General features: G+C 36.8%; 2 protein-coding genes across 6 annotated transcripts in view; one reads left to right on the top strand and one right to left on the bottom strand.

The window, feature by feature from the left end:
• PACRG (parkin coregulated) overlaps positions 1–19,385 on the bottom strand; it is a 489,876-nt gene extending 470,491 nt beyond the window's left edge. Inside the window, exon 1 of one of the 4 annotated variants that reach the window (XM_077755154.1) lies at positions 18,907–19,385. In XM_077755154.1, coding sequence (XP_077611280.1) covers positions 18,907–19,062 — 156 coding nt within the window. In that variant the 5' untranslated portion in view covers positions 19,063–19,385. The remainder of the gene's footprint in view (positions 1–18,906) is intronic. The other 3 variants (XM_077755153.1, XM_077755155.1, XM_077755152.1) reach the window with 3 other exon arrangements.
• An 8-nt stretch (positions 19,386–19,393) lies between these two features.
• The window catches only part of PRKN (parkin RBR E3 ubiquitin protein ligase), a 1,321,737-nt gene continuing 1,321,279 nt past the window's right edge, over positions 19,394–19,851 (top strand). For both annotated transcript variants that reach the window (XM_077755151.1, XM_077755149.1), the window contains exon 1: positions 19,394–19,611. In XM_077755151.1, the coding sequence (XP_077611277.1) occupies positions 19,605–19,611 (7 nt within the window). In that variant the 5' untranslated portion in view covers positions 19,394–19,604. The remainder of the gene's footprint in view (positions 19,612–19,851) is intronic.

Here is a 19,851-nt window from a genome sequence, read left to right as displayed (position 1 = left end):
AAACCACTGTCCCTTGAGCACTTGCTACATTTGACTTCCATCCTTCTGAACATGTGCCTATGATTCACTGTAATGTTTCATTTAATTTCCAGGAAGACCCTTTGAAGCTGTAGTAGTTTTTCCATCTGCTGATGACGAATTGGAGACTTTGCAAGTTTAAACCCAATGGTACACACTGGCAAGGACTATATGAAGATAACAATTTTAATTGACCAAGCATATATAGCATTTAACATGTGAGGAGCATTATAAACATTATATGATTTTCCAAACGTTTTACTCCATTATTTAAAGATGGATAATCTAGTTACAAATGGCTGGTCTAGCTTTCCACAAACAAGAATTCATTATCATGTACTCAGGTCAACTCATCTGATCACCAGAAAAGATCTGTTGATTTTTTTCAAGCCTTGGGAATACATACACGGTCTACCTTATGATACTAGACTAATTTTAATGAGTAAAGTGATAGTGCAAATGTCTGAGAAATAATTTTTCTAAGTGCTATAAAAATTTTTATTGGCTCATTATTCTAGTTTAATGTACTATCGCTCAAATTTTCAAAACTCACTGACTAAATTGCATATATGCATCTAGGTCAACATGAAAGCTAGCTGTTGGCCCTAGGCTGAAATAAATTCATGGTTCCTTATAAAATGTGAAGGATTCCCAAGACATCTCTGAAAGAAAATAAATGAAGGCAACATAAAATTGAGTTTTATGGAGGGAACAAATAAATCTCAACAAATGAAGTAAAATGTTAAAGTACAAACTATCATGGCTTTTAATAAGAAATTCTAAACATTAGTATATGTTGGGTAACCTACAATGAAAAAAATGAATGTAGACATAAATATATTTAATGGAGAAAATTATACTGTTTTCATAATCTAATTGATAATACTTCAATAAGCTCATATAATAACTATGTTTAATGCCATATATAAATCAGTGATGGATGTTTTCAGATTACAGTAATGGTGCTGTACACAGTGATAGTTTATGCTTATTAAAATAAGAACAATAATTTTTTTCTTTTATTCTACATATTACTGACCTACAAGATCAACCCTCAGCCTCTGTGGGATCTTTTGAATATCTCAGAAATGACAAGGATGAACCTGTCATTGCCATTACTAACTTCGAACCAGCTGGGGGGAGGGCTGACATGATGTGGTTTTGACTCTCTCACCCTCTTCCCAGCTGGTGCAACTAGTCCCCTCTTAGGTATTTAACCAAGAGAGATAAAGTCAGATCCATACACAGACTTGTTCACCAATGTTCATAGCAGCTGTTTTTAACAACCACAAACTGGAAGCAACTTAAACGTCCACCAACAGTGAGTGGTCGAACACACGTGCTACATTCATACAAGTGGAATACTGCTAGCAATAAAAAGGAATGAAGTATTGACACAAGAACAACAGGGAGGTATCTCAAAATAATTATGTGAACTGAAAAAAAAAACAGGAAAGAAATGGAATATAGTCTGTGTAATTCCATTTATATGAAAATCTAGAAAATGCAAACTCCTCTGTAGTGATGGAAAGCAGGTCACTGGTTGACTAGAGATGAGGCAAGGAGTGTGAGAGGGATTACCAAGGGGCACAAGGAAATATGGAAACTTGGGATATGTTCATTATTTTGATTGATGTGGTGGCTTTACAACTGTATGTGTATGCCAAAACTTACCCAGTTCTCTACTTTAATGTACATAGTTTACTCTTGGTACCTCAATGATGCTCATTTAGAAAGGTTAGTAAAACAAGCATATTATTTACAGATTTAAAATAAGAAATAATTACAAGTGGTACAACTGAAAGAATGGGGGCCTGGGGGTGGGGAACAGGCACAGGGTGGGTTCTGATCAAGCCTGATAAGCCACAACCTGTGCACTTATCACACTCGCACTTTGAAAAGCCATTGATGGTGAAAAGGAGATGATATGGGTCCTCCATGACAAACTGCAAATATGTTCTGAGTTCATTTTCCAATATTTTAATGAATTACAGCAGATCTGCTCCAATTCATTTTCCTTAGAGACAAATATCACTTATTTGTGGGTAACTGACCAGGGATACAGGTAAGATCTATTACAAAACAGAGTGACATTAACAAATTGAACTACTTATATTACAGAACAATCAGTTGAAACAAGTTCAACTTGTCAACAGAAGCCTGGCAGAAGATATAACTTTTTGGGCTCTAAAAATGCTAGAGCCCTCTAGAATGTTCCCCACCCTTCCCAGAGGGTGATATTACCCGGTGCTTCTCTTAACAGGACACTAGAGGTTTTTTGATATCTTTGGCTTACAAACAGCCTCCTATGTCCCTTGAAGCCTCTTCCTCTTGTTACTAATCTTTTTGACTGGAACCCTGTGAACTTTGTGACAGGTTTAGATTCACGCGTTTTCCTCCACTGTCTCCCAGGTCTCGTATCTCAAGCTCACTCTGGTTGGGTTTGTGTTACAGCATGAGCGCTGGGTAAACCTGGTGTTTGTACTATGTAAGTCATTGGAGGTGCTTCAATCGTGTCCAGTATACCTCAGACACTGGTGCTGATTCATGCCTTTGAGACCCTCCCAAGCTGTTTGCTTGCTTTGGTTTCATAGGTCCCCATCTAAAACACGGTTCCTATGGTTCCTACCCAAGTATCAAATGTTGACAAGTTTTATATCAATCCAATTATCTTCTACTTACATAAATAGAAGGACAAATATGATATAGAGAAGGGTCTTCTATCCATAAGGAAGTTCTTAATCAATCAATCACCTATACTTTTTTCTATGTGATGAATTGAAAGAAATGTATAACCGCTGTAGATGGACACTCATGGTTGAATGAATTACTTTTACAAAATAAGTTAGAATTAAACAATCAAGAAATACAACTGAGCCTCCTCAATGTCTAAGGAGCCTTCTCAATGTCTAACACTGTGCAAAGAGTTGAGGGGACACAGAGACAAAGAATTATAAGACATTGGCCATATATACTTCATACTTTATATTATAAAAGCTATATTTGATGAACTTCTAAAATATTTTCTTTATTTACTCCTAATAGTGACAGAAGATAATTTTATATATGTAAGCCCCTATGAATGTGTGTATAATCTAGTATCATCATGAGTAAGTATAATATATCATTTATTCAAGAAATATCATAGGAATGTAAATCATACACAAAGGCTTGCCTCATTACTACCTAAAATTGCTAATATTTATTTCATACAATTTGTTGTTCTGTTTCAATAATCATTATATAAATTCTTTTTTTCAAACATTTTTAATGTTTTTTATTTATTTCTAAGAGAGAGAGAGAGAGAGAGAGTGAGCAGGGGAGGGTCAGAGAGAGAGGGGAACACAGAATCTGAACCAGGCTACAGGCTCTGAGCTGTCAGCACAAAGCCCAAAGTGGGGCTGGAACCCACGAGCTGTGAGATCATGACCTGAGCCAAAGACGGATGCTTAACCGACTGAGCCACAACAGGCACCCCTCATTATATAAATTCTAAAACATATTTAAATATGATTTTTTAAATTCAAAACTGCTTTATGTTTACATGAAAGTATTTAAGTGTGTCATCTGCTTAATTCTGAAATAAAGTTACAGTTTTATCATGTAAAATAACTTTTCTTAATATAAAGCACAGTAGATTTGGTAAAGGATTTACCGTCTGTCTCAGGGACTATTTATTCATAGCTACTTTAATTTAGGATAGATAATCTGTAAAATATATTTCTCCATGGATTCTCTTCTAAGTAAAAACCAGAAAAGAAGGTAGTTAGCTATGATTTATCTTTTACTCATTATTTTATTTGGCATTTATTATATAATCATATTTTTCTAGTCTTACTTTCTCTAACCTATGCTACATTGATGACTTTAACTTGAATTGGTTTTGGAGGATAATTCCAAAGTATAAATTATTATTTATACAGCACAATTACTCTTTATAATATAATAAATTCACATGCTTTCTCCTAAATGGCAGTGACTTTGGTAAGTAATAAAATTCATAAATTTTTCTTAGTCTATGACTCTTACATGTTTATGGGAAGCTTAAAAATAATCTCTCTGTGAACATAACACTTCTCTACCACAGACTAACTTAATTACTTTACAGATGCTTTAGAATTTCAGTTCTGGGGGGCTAAAAATCAAACCCAAACTTCTCTTGCCTTACTCTTTAGCTCTGACAAAATCAGTGGTCACCTTATGTATTATACCTTGGTGTGCTTCTCACCAACACTAGATCACTGTCTGATCAATGATGTGTCTGCACAACCCCCCTAAGTGGCAGATGATTTTGTTTTTAAGAGAGAGCAAGAGAGCAAGAGAGTGTATGGAAGGGGCAGAGAGAGAGAGAGAATCCCAAGCAGGCTCCACACTGTCAGCACAGAGCCCGGCAAAGGGCCCAAAGTCACGAACCCTGAGATCATGAACTGAAGCAAAATTGGATGCTAACCAGCTGAGCCATCCAGCTGCCCCTTTAAGTCAGTTCTTAATAGGCAGAAGCAAAATCAATAGGTCTTCCTGAATTCTCTTTCAAAATTTTCATGTTAAGGGCATGGAATATGAAATATATGCATTGAAAATATAAATATGTTTTTTTCCAGAAAATAAAATAAATGAGCTACTATAGACAAGCTCTAGAATTCTGGGTCCTATATGTAAGTTTGAGTAAAGATTGTTAGCTATCATCAGGTTATTTTCACGACTCCTAAAACAGGAATATGATAATTCCCTGGTAAGGTTAAAGAGAAGCAAAAGAACACATCTTGATGTAGTTTTCCCATTGTTTTGTAATTCTTGTTTGTAACTTGTATTCTTTTGCATTCTTGACTTACAAAAATCACAAGAGCCATGAATATTTAATAAGTGGATTTTTAGCAATTAGCTGTGTTTTTAAATCTCCCATTTAGATAAACCAGGAGAAATTACTGTTTTATCGACTATTAAATATGGATGTAGAAAAAAGACAGGAGGAAATACCAAACCTTATCTGCCTACTCCAGATTTGTTTAAGAGAGACTTAATCATTATTATTCATGGTTTATATTAGTAAATAGTAAAAAAAAAATGTTTACATAGATGGTTTCTGTAATAATTTGCAACTAAAATAAGTTATCTGCAATTAACAATCCAGAATAGCTATGGACCAAAAAAATTTTTTTTTGAGTTTCCAAAGAACATTTCTAGAAAATGATCCCACTCTAGGCCAAAAAGATAACTTTAATAAATTCTAAGCAACTAAAACTATAGAAACCAAATTACATAGCCATCAAGCAACAAACCTATTAAAAAGAATCATTATCAAAACATGATCATAAGGCCCCAACCAACGGGAAAAACAATTCCTCAGAAGAAACAAGAAACAATCATATGAAAGTAAAACAAAAATACAATTACATACCTTTTAATAATAAGAATAATAATGTCTATTAAAAATAAAGGTATCAGGGCACCTGGATGGCTTAGTCGGTTAAGCATCTGACTTTCACTCAGGTCATAATCTTGCGGTTTGTGGGGTTGAGCCTCACTTTGGGCTCTGCTGACAGCTCAGAGCCTGGAGCCTGCTTTGGATTCTGTGTTTCCTTCTCTCTCTGCCCCTCTCCCACGCACACTCTGTCTCTCAAAACTAAAAACATAAACATTAAAAAATGAAGAAATAAAAATAAGGGTATTAAAAAGAAAGACGTTTATTTAAAAAAAAGTCAAATATTCCAACAAAACCTCAGTAAAAAAAAATAATAAGGGGAAATAAGAGAAAGAAAATACTATGTAAGAGTAGAAATAAGAAGTCTATTCTCAAAACCAGAAGAATTTATACATAAATTCAGGAGATAGTATATGAAGACAGAAACAAAAAGCCAAACAAATCATTAGTAAATAAAATCAAAACAATTAGTAAAGTAGCAATGACAATATAATGGCAGGTACCAATACTTAAAATACATTATGTATGAATGATATGGCTCCAATCTTACATGAAATGGATGCAGACATGCTTTTTAAGAATAATTCAAGAGTGATTAACTCTAGTGAAAGAGAGTTTATTTATTTTCTTTTTCCTTTTTTAGATATTTTCTTAAAACTACATAAGAATTTTTCCCTTTTGTAACTATAATAATTGTTCAGGAACATATTATTAAAAGAAAAGTATTAAATCTAATTATTTTTTGTAGAATGCAAGTATAGTATACATATTTAGTTTTTTTTCCTAAGGAAAATTCTAGCTTTAGTTTACAGAAACATCATTTTGTCCTAGCAGCAAAGAATTTCAGGAAGATGGGCGACTTCTTCGGTCCCCAAAGAGGAGCGAAACTCTGCAATCCCATCTCCCCACTTGTTATGAATTGAATATTTGTGTCCTTCAAAATGTGTATGTTGAAGCCCTAACCTCAAGGAGACAGTTTTTGGAGCTCAGGCCTTTGGGAGGTAATTAGGGTAGATGAGATCATGAGGGTAGGTAGGGCCTTTGGGATGGAATTAGCAGTTAAAATTTTTTTTTTAATGTTTATTTTTGAGAGAGAGAAAGAGTGTACAAGTGGAGGAGGGACAGAGAGAGGGGGAAACACAGAGTCTCAAGCAGCCTTGAGGCCCTGAGCTGTCAGCACAGAGCCCTTTGCGGGGCTTGAACCCACGAACTGAGAGATCATGACCTTAGCTGAAGTTGGACACTCAACCAACTGAGGCACTCAGGTGCCCTAGAATTAGCAGTTTTCGATGAAGAGTAAGAGAGTCTCTCTGTTTGCTTGCACTGAGTAAGGAAAGGGTATGAGGACACAGCCATGAATAATGCTGTCTGCAAACCAGGAAGGAAGCCCTGCCCAGGAACTGAATTGGCCAGCACCTTGATCTTGGACTTCTCAGGCACCAGAACTCAGAGAAATAAATTTCTGTTGTTTAAGCCACCCAGTCTATGGTAATTTGTCACAGCAGCTAGAGCGGACTAAGATCCCACCTTAACATTAATACTTAGTTTGGGGTGATTAGATACAGGATCTTGGTGGGTCACTGGGAAAAACTTTGCTCCCTGAAGCAAAAGAGATAATAATGACTAAAAGCATTTTTAAAAACTAAACACATAATGATTAAATCACACACAATAATGTAAGGATTATGTAACATTAAATATCATCTATGCATATAATTAACATTAAATTAAGAATAAAAGAGTTATGAAAACCCTTATGATCACTTCAAAAGATACAGAACATATCTTTGATAAAATTCAATAATCATATTTTAAATAAACCTTAGCAAATTAAGAATAGATTGCCTTTGTCCTCCAGGTATCCTATGCTTTCAATACAATTGTAATCAAAATCCCAAAAAGAGATTTTCATGAAACTTGACAACTTATCCTAAAATCCCTATAGATGGTAAGAGATCAAGAATGCCAAAGAGGATGGTAACAAATTGGTGAAACTCACCTTACCAAATGTCAAGATTCATAAAGCTACAATAATTAATACACTATGACACTGGCTCAAAGGTAGATAAATTGACCAATAAAAAGGAATAGACGGTCCACAGCTACTATTTATAAAAGGTACTGAATGGGTGGCTCTCCATATGAAACAGACCAAATTAAAGCCTTACCTCTCATCTTAAAAAATGAATTAGTGACTGAATAATTAATAATCTGTGGAACATCATAAGAAGAAAACATAGTCAAGAAAAGTTAACATATCAGGATTAAAAAAACATTTCTGAAACTAGTCAGGAAATATACAAATCATAAAAAGAGAATTTGGTAACTATAATTACTTAAAATTAAACGTAAAATTTCTATGCATCAAAGAAAAACAGATTTATAAACACAGGTCACAAACTAGGAGAAAATATCTTGAGTCCATATCCAGAAAATATTCATGTCCAGAGTATACGACTATAAAGAATATCTATACAGTAATAAGAAAAGGACAACCCAACAGAAAAATGGGCAAACACTAGTAATAGGCACATCACAGAGGATGAAACTTATCTGATTAAAAAACTATGAAAAAAATATGACTATTTATCAGGGAAATGCAAAATTAAAACAAGGTAACATTTCATACCCCTAGGATTAGTACAGTTTTGTCTGATACCACCAAATGATGACTAGGCTTCAGGAAACAAGAGTTCTCATTAGCTGCTGCTCACAATATAAATATGCATATATTGCTCCGGAAAGAAAATTGACAAACTCTATTAAAGTTGAAGTTACACGTCATTATTCAGCAATCCACATCAGGTGAACTTTGCCACAGATGCACAAGAAACCCTACAGAATAATTAGTACTGTAATGCAGAAACCTAACAGTCCCTCAATAAATGAACGAATAAACACACTGGCTTATTCATGCAATGGGAATATGATACAGAAGGTCAACACTTTCCTCCAAGTGTTCCTGCCATCACAGGACATGCATTCCTAAAAACCTACCGGTTCTGCAAAATCACTCACTGGAAATAATAAGGTGTATGGGAAACATAATTTTTAAAAGCCAATAAAAATCAATGCAACTTTGTAACCAGAGCATTTAGTAATCATTCTAATGAAAAGTTATTAGCACCGTTAATTCTTAAACTTTGGAAATGAAATACTGCAGTAAATATAGGGCTATTCTTTTAAAGAAAATGATGACAGGAGGTGCTGTAAAGATTTACAAAGTAGAATAACACTTCAACACTTCTAAGGACAGGTGTGCAAATGGAACAGGAGGAGTAATACTGTGTGCATCATGTCGTATTACTCTGCTGTTATGCTGTCTTCAGTTGTGCTTGTATACTTGTCACTCAGCTGCTCTTACTTGGTGGCATAAAATATTAACAACATGGAGAAAAACATATACGAATCTCCTACTTATACTGACATCACTCCCCTGTTTGTGAATTGAATATGAGCTAAAAGGCATTAGAGAAATATGTACTGTAACAGACTAGCCCAGGTATAAAGGTAACCTGAAGAAGACTTCTTAAACTTTAATTATATANTATATATACTGTCTGGAAGAACAAAAAGATGCAAAAGGAAGGAGGATGTAGTTTTTCTAGTAAGGTTTTGTTTATTTTTATATAAGGTCATGAATTTATTTTAAAAATATGATGTTATAACAAAACACTGTTATTTATTAAATCCAGATAAATACATGCCTATTTTATTTATTTCTAAAATGCTTATTTATGAGAGAGGGAGAGCAGCCAGGAGAGGAGCAGAGAGAGAGAGAGAGAGAGAGAGAGAGAATTCCAAGCTTGAACCCACTAACTGTGAGATCATGAACTAAGCTGAAACCAAGAGCTGGATGCTTAAATGACTGGGCCACCCGGGTGCCCCAACATGCCTATTTGATTATTTTCTATACTCAATTTTGCATATTACTAAAATCTTCTCAGGAAGATTAAACTGGTAGAAAGATAAAAATTAAAATCAACATTTTGGATTTGAATTAATGGGAGAGATGAGCCTCAAAAGTTTCTAAACATACTTAAAATTGTGTTACATTGGTTAAACATTTCTCTAAAATATCTGGGCGTTTTGTATAATTAAAAACAAACGAACTAACAAGAATAATACAATCAGTGGGAAAAAGAACATTGCTTCGTAAATGGCTTCAGAAAAAGTTATGTGGAAAATAGTTTTTTGAGATCTTTCAATAATATTATGTTCCCAAATGTTCTAAACCGTTATTAAAGACCAAATCAACCCCAGAAGAATTAAAAAAAATTATATCAGAATCTTGGAGGGTGAGGCTGAGGAATCAGTATTTTTTAAGTCCCCCAGCTGATTCCAATTTGCAACCTGAGAACTATGGCATGAGACGTTTTCATCTGTTTCTAAGATGTATCATGGAGGGGTTTTAGAGATTTTACACATTCTTTTCAAGTGTACATGGAATAGTCTTCAGAACAGACTGCATGTTGCACCACAATGCAGTCTCATTACATTTAAGAAGACTGAAATTATATTGAGCATCTTTTCTGAACACAATGGTATGAAACTAGAAATCAATTATAAGAAGAAAACTGGAAAACACACACACACACACACACAAAGGCTAAGCAATATGCTGTTATGCAACCAATAGGTTCATGAAGAAATCAAAGATGACATCACAAAATACCCTGAGACAAATGAAAATGGAAAGACAGTTTTCTAAAATCCATGGGATGCAGCAAAAACAGTTCTAAGAGGAAAGTTCACAGCAACACAGAACAACTAGCTCAAGAAATCAATAAAAATAGCAAATAACCTAACTTTTACACTTAAAGGAAACAGAAAAAGGACAAGGCCGTAAGTTAGTCGAAGAAAGGAAATAATAAAGATCAAAATGGAAATAAATAGAGACTAAAAGGACAGTAGAAAAGGTCAATGAAACTAATGGCTGTGTTCTTTGAAAAGACAGACAAAATTAATAAACTTAGAACCAGACTCATCAATAAAAAAAGAGGGCCCAAATAAAATCAAAAGCAAAAAAGAAGTTACCATTGACATGACAGAAATACAAAGGAATCACAATAAATTGGAATTATACTGACATATTGGAAAATCTAGAAGAAATAGATAAATTTCTAGAACATACAATCTTTCAAGACTGAATCATGAAGAAATAGAAAATATTACTAGACAAGGGCGCCTGGGTGGCTCAGTCGGTTAAGCATCTGACTTCGGCTCAGGTCATGATCTCGCAGTTTGTGGGTTTGAGCCCCACCTTGGACTCTGTGCTGACAGCTCAGAGCCGGGAGCCTGCTTTGGATTTCGTGTCTCCCTCTCTCTCTGCCCCTCCCCCACTTGTGCTCTGTCTCTCTCTCTCTCAAAATTAAATAAACATTGAAAAATATTTTAGAAAATATCAATAGACTAATAGCAAGTAATATGATTGAATAATTAATTCAAAAACTCTCAAAAAAAAAAAAAAAGAAAAAGTCCAGGACCAGACAGGTTCAAGTGCCTGACTTCTGATTTTGGCTCAGGTCAGGAAGGACCTCACAGTTTGTGAGTTTGAGCCCCTCCTTGGGCTTTACACTGACATTGCAGAACCTGCTTGGGATTTCCCCTCTCTCTGCCCCTCCCCTGCTCATGTGGGCTCTCTCACTTTCTCTCAAATAAATAAATAAAACTTAAAGAAAAATTAAGGAGAAAGGAATCCTTCCAGACTCATTTTACAAAACCAGCATAACTCTGATACCAAAACCAGAGAAAGACACCACAAAAAAGACAATTTTAGGCCAATATCCCTGGTGAATATAGATGCAAAAATCCTCAACAAAATATTAGCAAACTGAATGCAGCAATGTGTTAAAAGGATCATATACCACAATGAAGTGGGATCATCTGCAAATTAATCATGGCGATAAAACACATTAACAAAAGAATCAAAGAACAAAAATCATATCGTCATTTCAATAGATACAGGAAAGGAATTTGGCAAAATTCAACATCCACTTATGATAAAAAAAACAACAACAAACTCTCAACAAAGAAAAGAAGGAATGTACTCCAACATAATCAGAAGCCATATATATGATAAACCCACAGCTAACACCATATTCAATGCTGGCAAGCTGAAAGCCTTTCCATTAAGATCTCAAACAAGACAACTTTATTGTCCACTTTATTTTTTCACCATTTTTAGTCAACAGATTATTGGAAGTCCTAGCCAGAGGAATTAGGCAACAGAAAGAAATAAAAGACATCTAAATTGATAAGGAAAAAGAAATTGCAGACAACATGATACTATATATAGGAAATCCTAAAGACTCCACCAAAAAACTATTAAAACCAATAAATGAACTCAAAAAAGTCACAAGATATAAAATTAACAGAATTCAGTAGTGTTTTTATACACTAAGAGTAAGCCATCCAAAAGAGAAATTAACAGCCCCATATACAGTTGCATCAAAAAGAATAAAATACCTAGGGGTGCCTGAGTGGCTCCGTTGGTTGGGATGTCAGCCCTTGGTTTTTCCTGGGGTCACAATCTTAACAGTCTGTGAGTTCAAGCCCCACACTGGGCTCCGTGGTTTTGGCACAGAAGCTGCCTAGGATTCTCTCTCATTCCCTCCCTCTCTGCCCCTCCCCTGCTCACTCTAAACTTTAAATAAACTTTAAAAAAATTTTAAAAGAGAATCTTATGTATGCACTTCTCTTCAAAAAAATAAAACAAAATATCCAGGAATAAATTTAACCAAAAATGTGAAAAACACATTCTTTGAAAACTATAAGACACTGATGAAAAAAAAAATTGAAGATGACACAAATAAATGGAAAGATACACTACATTCATAAATTGGAAGAATACTGTTAAAATGCTCACACTATCCAAAGCAATCTATAGATTCAGTGCAATACCCATGAAAATAGCAATGGAAGTTTTTCACAAAACTAGAAAAAACAATACAAAAATTTGTATGAAACCATAAAATATCACAAATAGCCAAAGTAATCATGAGAAAGAACAAAGCAAGAGGTATCATGCTCCCTGATTTAAACAATACTACAAAGCTACAGTAACCAAAACACTATGCTACTGGCAAAAACACACACACAAATTAATGGAATAGAATGGAAAGCCCAGAAACAAATGAACACACATATGGCCAAATAAGGCAGAGAGATACAATGGAGACGATACAGTCTCTTCAATAAATGGTGCTGGAAAAACTGGACAGGTACATGTAAAAGAATGAAACTGGACCACTGTCTTATACCATACACAAAAATAAATTCAAAATGGATTAAGGACTTGAATATAAGACCTGAAATCATAAAACCACTAAAAGAAAACATAGGCAGTAAGCCCTTTGACATACGTTTTTCCCTATAGTTTTTGGACCAGTCTTCTCAGGTATAGGCAACAAAAGCTAAAGTAAACAAATGGAGGGGCGCCTGGGTGGCTCAGTCGGTTAAGCGTTGGACTTCAGCTCAGGTCATGATCTCACAGTTTGTGGGTTCGAGCCCCGCGTAGGGCTCTGTGCTGACTGCCAGCTCAGAGCCTGGAGCCTGTCTTCAGATTCTGTATCTCCCTCTCTCTCTGACCCTCCCCTGCTCACGCTGTCTCTCTCTGACTCTCAAAAATAAATTTAAAACATTAAAAAAATTTTTTAAAGTAAACAAATGGAATTGCATTAAGCTAAGAAGCTTTTGTACAGCAAAGAAAATCATCAACAAAATGAAAAGGCAACCTATGACTAGGAGAAGATATTTGCAAATCATACATGAAATAAGGAGGATCAGTAGTTCAAGTATATAAAGAACTTGAGCAACTTCATATCAAAACTAATAACAAAACCCAACTAAAAAATGGGCAGAGGACTTGAATGCACATATTTTCAAAGAAGATACATAGACAGCCAACAGGAACACTAAAAGCTGTTTAATGTCCTATGCTTAATATGTAATCATCAGGGACATGCAAGTCAAAGCTAGAATGAGATGATCACTTCACACCTGTCAGATCAGCACTTCTTGAAAAGACAAAATATAAGAAGTATGGGGAATATCTGAAGAAACGGAAACCCTCATAACTATTGCTGGGAGTGTAAATTGGTGCAGCCACTGCGGAAAACAATATGGAGATTTCTCAAAAAATTAAAATTAGAACTACAGTATGATCCAGCAATTCCATTTCTAGGTATTTATCCAAAGAAAAATTTAAAAAATAATTTGAAGAGGTATATATACTCATATGTTCATTGCTGCATTATTTACAATAGCCAAGATATGGAAACAATTTGTGTCCATTGACAGATGAATGGATAAAGGAGATTATGTGTGTGTGTGTGTCTCAAAAATGAATAAACATTAAAAAAATTAAAAAAAAAAAAGCCAAGGGGCCAGATTACTTAGGACCTTACAAGAGGGTAAGAACTTCAACTTTCACTTGGAGATGAGGAGCCATTGAAGTGTTTGAGATAAGAAATGTCATGATCTGGCTGAGTTTTAAGGGATCTTTTGAGCTCCTAAATTAGGGGAGAGTGCTTTAAAAAAAAAGCCATGTAACAATCAGGGCAACAAGAAAGAGGGGGGAGATGAAACAAAGAGGGCAGATTTGCTTACATTCTTCCATCAGATACTTAGTGAGTACACTCTTAGGTGCTGGTTAGGACGAAAAAATTAGTTAGTCATGGGTTCTGCCCTCAAAAAAATTTACAGAAGACAAAACATGAGCCAAAATAAGCATAATACACAGTAGAAAACAAAGGGCAGAGGATAATTTTCTATGATGGTTGACAAAGAGGGAGAATTAGAGAAGTCTTCTTGAAGCAGGTGGCATTTTAGCTGTCCACAAAAACAAAAGCTCCTCAATCGCATGGGTTCTGCTTTTTCTAGACTGCTCAATTACCAGCACCTGAACAGCATTCAGTACAGTCAGTGATCACTAGTTTTTGTTACATAATGTGTGAGTGAAGGTGCCTGTCCAGATATGCAGGAAGGAGGGTATTCCAGCCGAGGGTACAGTATTAGTGAAATCACAAAAATGAAAAGCTAAGGTTTAATTTGGTGGAAGGAAATGAGAATAGAAGGAGATGAAATTAAACCTTGGAATAGGGTTACATCACAGAGGACTTTGCTGGTCTGGTGGAGGTACCATAGTTTTCTCCGAGCAGCGATAGGAAGGGAACTTTGCGCTGGAAAGATGACTGTCATAATACTGATAAATGCTTGAAGTAAACAACCAATTGGCGGATGGAAACGAGGCACCAGTTCCCATGATATTGTAAAACAAAAACAAAAACAAAAACAAAAACAAAAACAAAAAAAACCAGGCAAAAGGTGATGAGGTCCCTTCATCATTNCTGGAAAGATGACTGTCATAATACTGATAAATGCTTGAAGTAAACAACCAATTGGCGGATAGAAACGAGGCACCAGTTCCCATGATATTGTAAAACAAAAACAAAAACAAAAACAAAAACAAAAACAAAAACAAAAAAAAACCAGACAAAAGGTGATGAGGTCCCTTCATCATAAGTACTTCCACTGCGCTCAGTAAATATTTCTAAGCCGTACCGAGGACAGGCATGTATTTATATGTACTGTAATTTTTTAACTTGTTTATTTCCTTTTCTTCACTAGAAATATAGCATATTTACCACTGGTGGTGTACACTTTTTTTTTTTTAGTTTATTTATTTTGAGAGAGAGACAGACAGAGGGCGCGAGTGGGGGATGGGCAGAGAGAGAGGGAGAAAATCCCAAGCAAGCTACCAGCACAGAGCCTGAGGCAGGCCTCAAACCCACAAACCATGAGATCATCATATGAGCCGAGATCAAGAGTCAGAAGCTTAACTGACTGAGTTAAGGTGGTGGACACTTCTAATCACCACGTCCACGGCCACTATCCATTTTCCCTTTATTACAGTAATAAAATGCCTCAAGTTGCAGCTGGACTAGAGCTACCAGTCAGAGACTACATTCCCCAGCCTCTCTTGCAACTGGATGTGGTTTTGGCAACGGATTGGAGAAGTGACGAGTGTAACTTCTGGGACACGCATTTCTGATGAAGCTGCTTGCTCTCCATTTCCTCCTGCCTCTTCTTATAGATGCTCCTCACCCAATTTTCTCTGTCTATGCCTGAGGCAGGTGTTGGAGATTATGTCCTTTTGTAAATATATAACTTTCTTACCCCTTTTCCTGATGGGATGAGTGGGGGGCTGGGAGTTGCTTCAAGGGTCCATTTTTCATAGGTTTTTGTAAAAAGGGAAAATATAGGCCTATGACCAAATTCTGGCCAGTGGGATGTGAATGAATGTGGGGTGTGGTGCCTAGGTCAGCCCTCTAAAAGGAGGATTGCTGCTTCTTCTTTCTTTCTTTTTGAGGGTAGGGATTTGACTCTGGTGGTGGTGATCCCACCTTGACCCTGGACATCGTCTTACAGGATACAAAGCAATATACAAGCGGCGCCCAACAATCTTAGACTTTTATATGTAACAGAAACAACTTCCATCTTAGTTAAACTATTGTTATTTGGTCTCTGTTAAAGCAGCCAAATCAATATCTTAATATATAACGTATAAATATTGACCATTACCACTATGTGTTGAAAGAATATATGATAGATAAGTATAAAAGTCTCTATGTAAGTAAAGTAATATTAAAGAATTATTTCCCCCATTCCCCTAAGCTTTGAACATAAAACATATGTCCACTGAAAAGGAAAGCTACAGTATAAAGCTTAAGTTGAAGTCAACTTCTGTATCATCATAACCTTGGGCGCATATCCTAACTTGCTTTATGATAAAGTGGTATTAGCACGGAAGGCATCTACTGTCATTTGAGATTAAACCAATACAACACTGAGCTACTGGTTTCTCATTGTAGGTTCTAACATTCCATGAAACAAGGCTTTTACGGGGAAACTGGACCATGAAATCTTGAAATTCTGTATCTCCTACCACTGTTTTTAGGCACACATAACAAGATGAATTTGAATATTAGTCTCTGACTTCAGGAATTTTGTCATTGCTTGTTTTCACACAGAATGCAACAATAATTTCAGGGACGTGAAGGAAGGAACTTACTTGACATTGGGTCTTAAAAACTAGCCGTTTATGTTTATTATTACTTTATAATTTTTTAATTAATATATATAGACTATGACAGTTTAAATAGGGATTTCTGTTTCCACAGCCCATCTGATCAAATCAGTTTATGATCCAGTATATATATATTTATGTTACTAATGCATTCTCAAAGAAACACGGGGAATCTCCATAGACCTCTTTGCGGGTACAGTTCCTTATGTCTTTTGTGGAAGAGCACTGGAATGGTGACTCATTTATTTAGGACGTTTCTGAAAGAGGTAATTGAAGGTGATCCCCAAAGCTGGAAAAATGATATGGGTGTCCGCATTTGGACAGCACGTATAGTCAAGAAAAGCTAGAGACTGACATATTATTTTCTGAATAGAAATAAAACTTAAGAAAGAGAAAGGGGTGTTCCGAGTTTTTAATGATAAAAGGTTCACACTGCTGAAGACAGCAATGGTGAAATGTAAACACTGGCGATGAAGAGGAAACGTTTTACTTCCTACACCCCTGAAGTTATTTGTACAAAAGGCATCTTTCTTTGATCAAGCCTTTATTATTGGTTTTCCTTGGAGTACGAACGACAGGGACTTTGTTTTGCTGATCCCAAATGTTCTTACCTTAGCTAACAACACGACAAAAAATAGTAAGAGAGATGGAGTTTTTGGTTGAATGAATGAATGAATGTGTGGATAATGTCTGCATTTGTGAATTGTAATTTCCCACTAAATAAAGTGAAAGAATGACCCATCCTGTTCTGAAGCTCTTAATGGAAATATAGATATAACATTAAGAGATTTTCTCTAAAAATACAAAAATCGGAAGATATTTAGCTCATATAGGTGGTTTACAAAGAAGGCTTCTTAGTAATCAATTTTTCTTTTGCTATTTTAGTTTTGTAAACATATTTACTACATTTGGCAACACTGAAATACTTAATTTTCCAGGAACTATAACTTTAGGTATAAGACTATGTTAAAAAATAAATATGATTATAAATATAAATTTAGAAAAAAAAGAGAATATGACCAATTTTTTACACATCTGTGAAAAAATATAACATTGAAAAAATGACCAAGATTATAATTGCAAATACTGTGTAGAAGAAAAAACAAATAATTAGCTTGAATGGTGATGGTATTTTATATTGCTGATAAATGAATCCTCTGGACTCCCATGACCACCTATAGTCATGGGGAAAAACATGCAAAAAAGATTGCAGGTTACAACAAGCAGGGAGTTAGTCTATTTTCACGAATTTTAACTGTTGTAAATCAAGTGACACACATTACAATAATCTAAATATCATTTTGTGTACTAATATGGCAATCTGACCTAGGGATCTAGAGGTAATCTGTTTCATTCCTGTATTTTAAGGATGCAGGTTAGGAATAAGGTATTAGGTTTAGAACATTTATATAAAAGAAATAATGTGATACTGGAAAACAACACTATTCATTTAACATAATCAGCTGCTATATAATAAGTCAGATGCTCCCTGAGTGTAAATTACACAAATTTGAAAGCTGCATTTATTATTAATACCTCATTCCCAGACAGGGGCTTGCTTAGTCTGTCAGTAGTAAAACCTGGTTTAGCATACCAAATTTAAAGCTGGTTAACAAATATGAAACTTTTTTTTTAAAACCTATCATGCATGTAGCTAATTCACTTGTGTGAATTTTAAACCTTTTCTTCTCCCCTAATACTATTGAGAATAATTTTACTATCACAAATTATAGAAATTAAATATGAATTGTAGTAATACAAATACTTGAACTGAAGCTTGGATTGTTTAAAATTTATCACTTATAAGGTCTATATGGAAACAGACTCTTATTGCCTATCAGGACTCTTTCAGGCTGAAATTATTTTGTAAGAGGGTTGTTTGAGTAAATGTAGGGATACTCTAAAATTTCTTAGGTTGAACTGATGAGATTTCTTACTGTAGATGATTTAATGAGCTTACGTTGCTGGGTGTACATCAGCACATGTCAAATTCTGCAAGAGTTTACGGTTTCTAAGAACTCGCTTTCTAGAAGGTCCTTGGCTGAGGAGTGGGGCCAGATTCGGAATCAAATAGGTAAAGAGGGTCTTTTTTTTTCTTTTTCGTGTAAATAGTTTAAGAGTAATTTCGGGTGGTCTAGAAACCGTTAGTTATTAGGAAGGTGCGTATCAATGAGTCTAGTACCTCACTTGCCCGAGACCCTTCTACCGGCCTAGCCTGGGCCTCCGCACTCCGGCGGGCACCATCTGCACACAAATTGCCATTTTTGCCAGACCGCCCAGGACAGAGCTTCGGAATCCATCACGGGGACGGCCGGCATCTACACTCTGGTGTCCCCTGATTCGGAGCGAGTGCATTCAACGCAGGAAGATCACTTACGACTGAGTTTTTCATCATGGCTTTGACTGTGAAGCCCTCAGAAACCAGGGGGTGAGGCTGGTGCGCCGGGAGCGGCTGCTGTGCCAGCAGCTTGGTCCTCTTCGGCATCTTGTCTGGGCATTTGTTTAAGCTCAGGGTCTCTTTCTCTGCCACCATCTTCCTAGAAAATGTCCTGTTCTCATACAACGTGTAGTAAAAGCAGCAGTGGGTTTCACGGATGGGAGGAGGTCGGGAAAGGCTGTAACAGGGCGCGACCCTGGCAGAACTTCAACCCCTCGCAGTGCCCAGGGTGATCCAGATGTTTGGCAGCGCCCAGGTGAAGGGAATTGAGGGGAGGGGAGGGGAGAGCGAAGGACCGCTGCGAGAGCTGCAACAAGCTTCCAAAGGGAAGCCTCCCGGTTGCTAAGCGACGCGTCAACACTGCGGCCGAATGGCCCGGTTCCCGCGTGACGTACGTTTCCTGGGCCTGAATCCCGACTGGCGGCGGAAGGCCGGAGGGAGGGGTGCGCGGTGAGGAGAAACTACGAGGTAAAACTACGACTCCCAGAAGGCCCCTGGCTGCGCGCCGCCGGCGCGTGCGCACTCCGAAGGCCGGGCGCAGGGAAGGCGAGCGCCGGAAGACTTAGCCCTGGAGCCGCACTGGGTGGACGCCCAGGCGGGTGCCAGTGTGCCTAGCAGTCTCCACCTGCCCAGTGACCATGATAGGTACGTGGGTGCCTGCCAGGTACAGCGTCTCTGCGCCGCCCCGCCGGGCCTCGGCGGACGGGGACCCCCNGCGCGGCGGGCTCCCCACTGCCCGCCTGGGCTCCCCAGTGCCCGCCGTGGGCCAGGAGAAACAGTGTGTGTGTTCTAAGCCCCCACCCCGCCCGAGGTTTGACAGGCTTCCCGCCGGAGACAACTTCTCCGGGGACCCCGGGGCGCGCTCTGCGCCTCCCCAGGTGAAGG

Source organism: Crocuta crocuta, unplaced genomic scaffold, assembly GCF_008692635.1.
Source record: "Crocuta crocuta isolate KB4526 unplaced genomic scaffold, BGI_CrCroc_1.0 scaffold11, whole genome shotgun sequence".
Taxonomy (NCBI): domain Eukaryota; kingdom Metazoa; phylum Chordata; class Mammalia; order Carnivora; family Hyaenidae; genus Crocuta; species Crocuta crocuta.
Note: the sequence above shows the minus strand (reverse complement) of the source record. Positions and strands in the feature narration are given on the sequence as shown.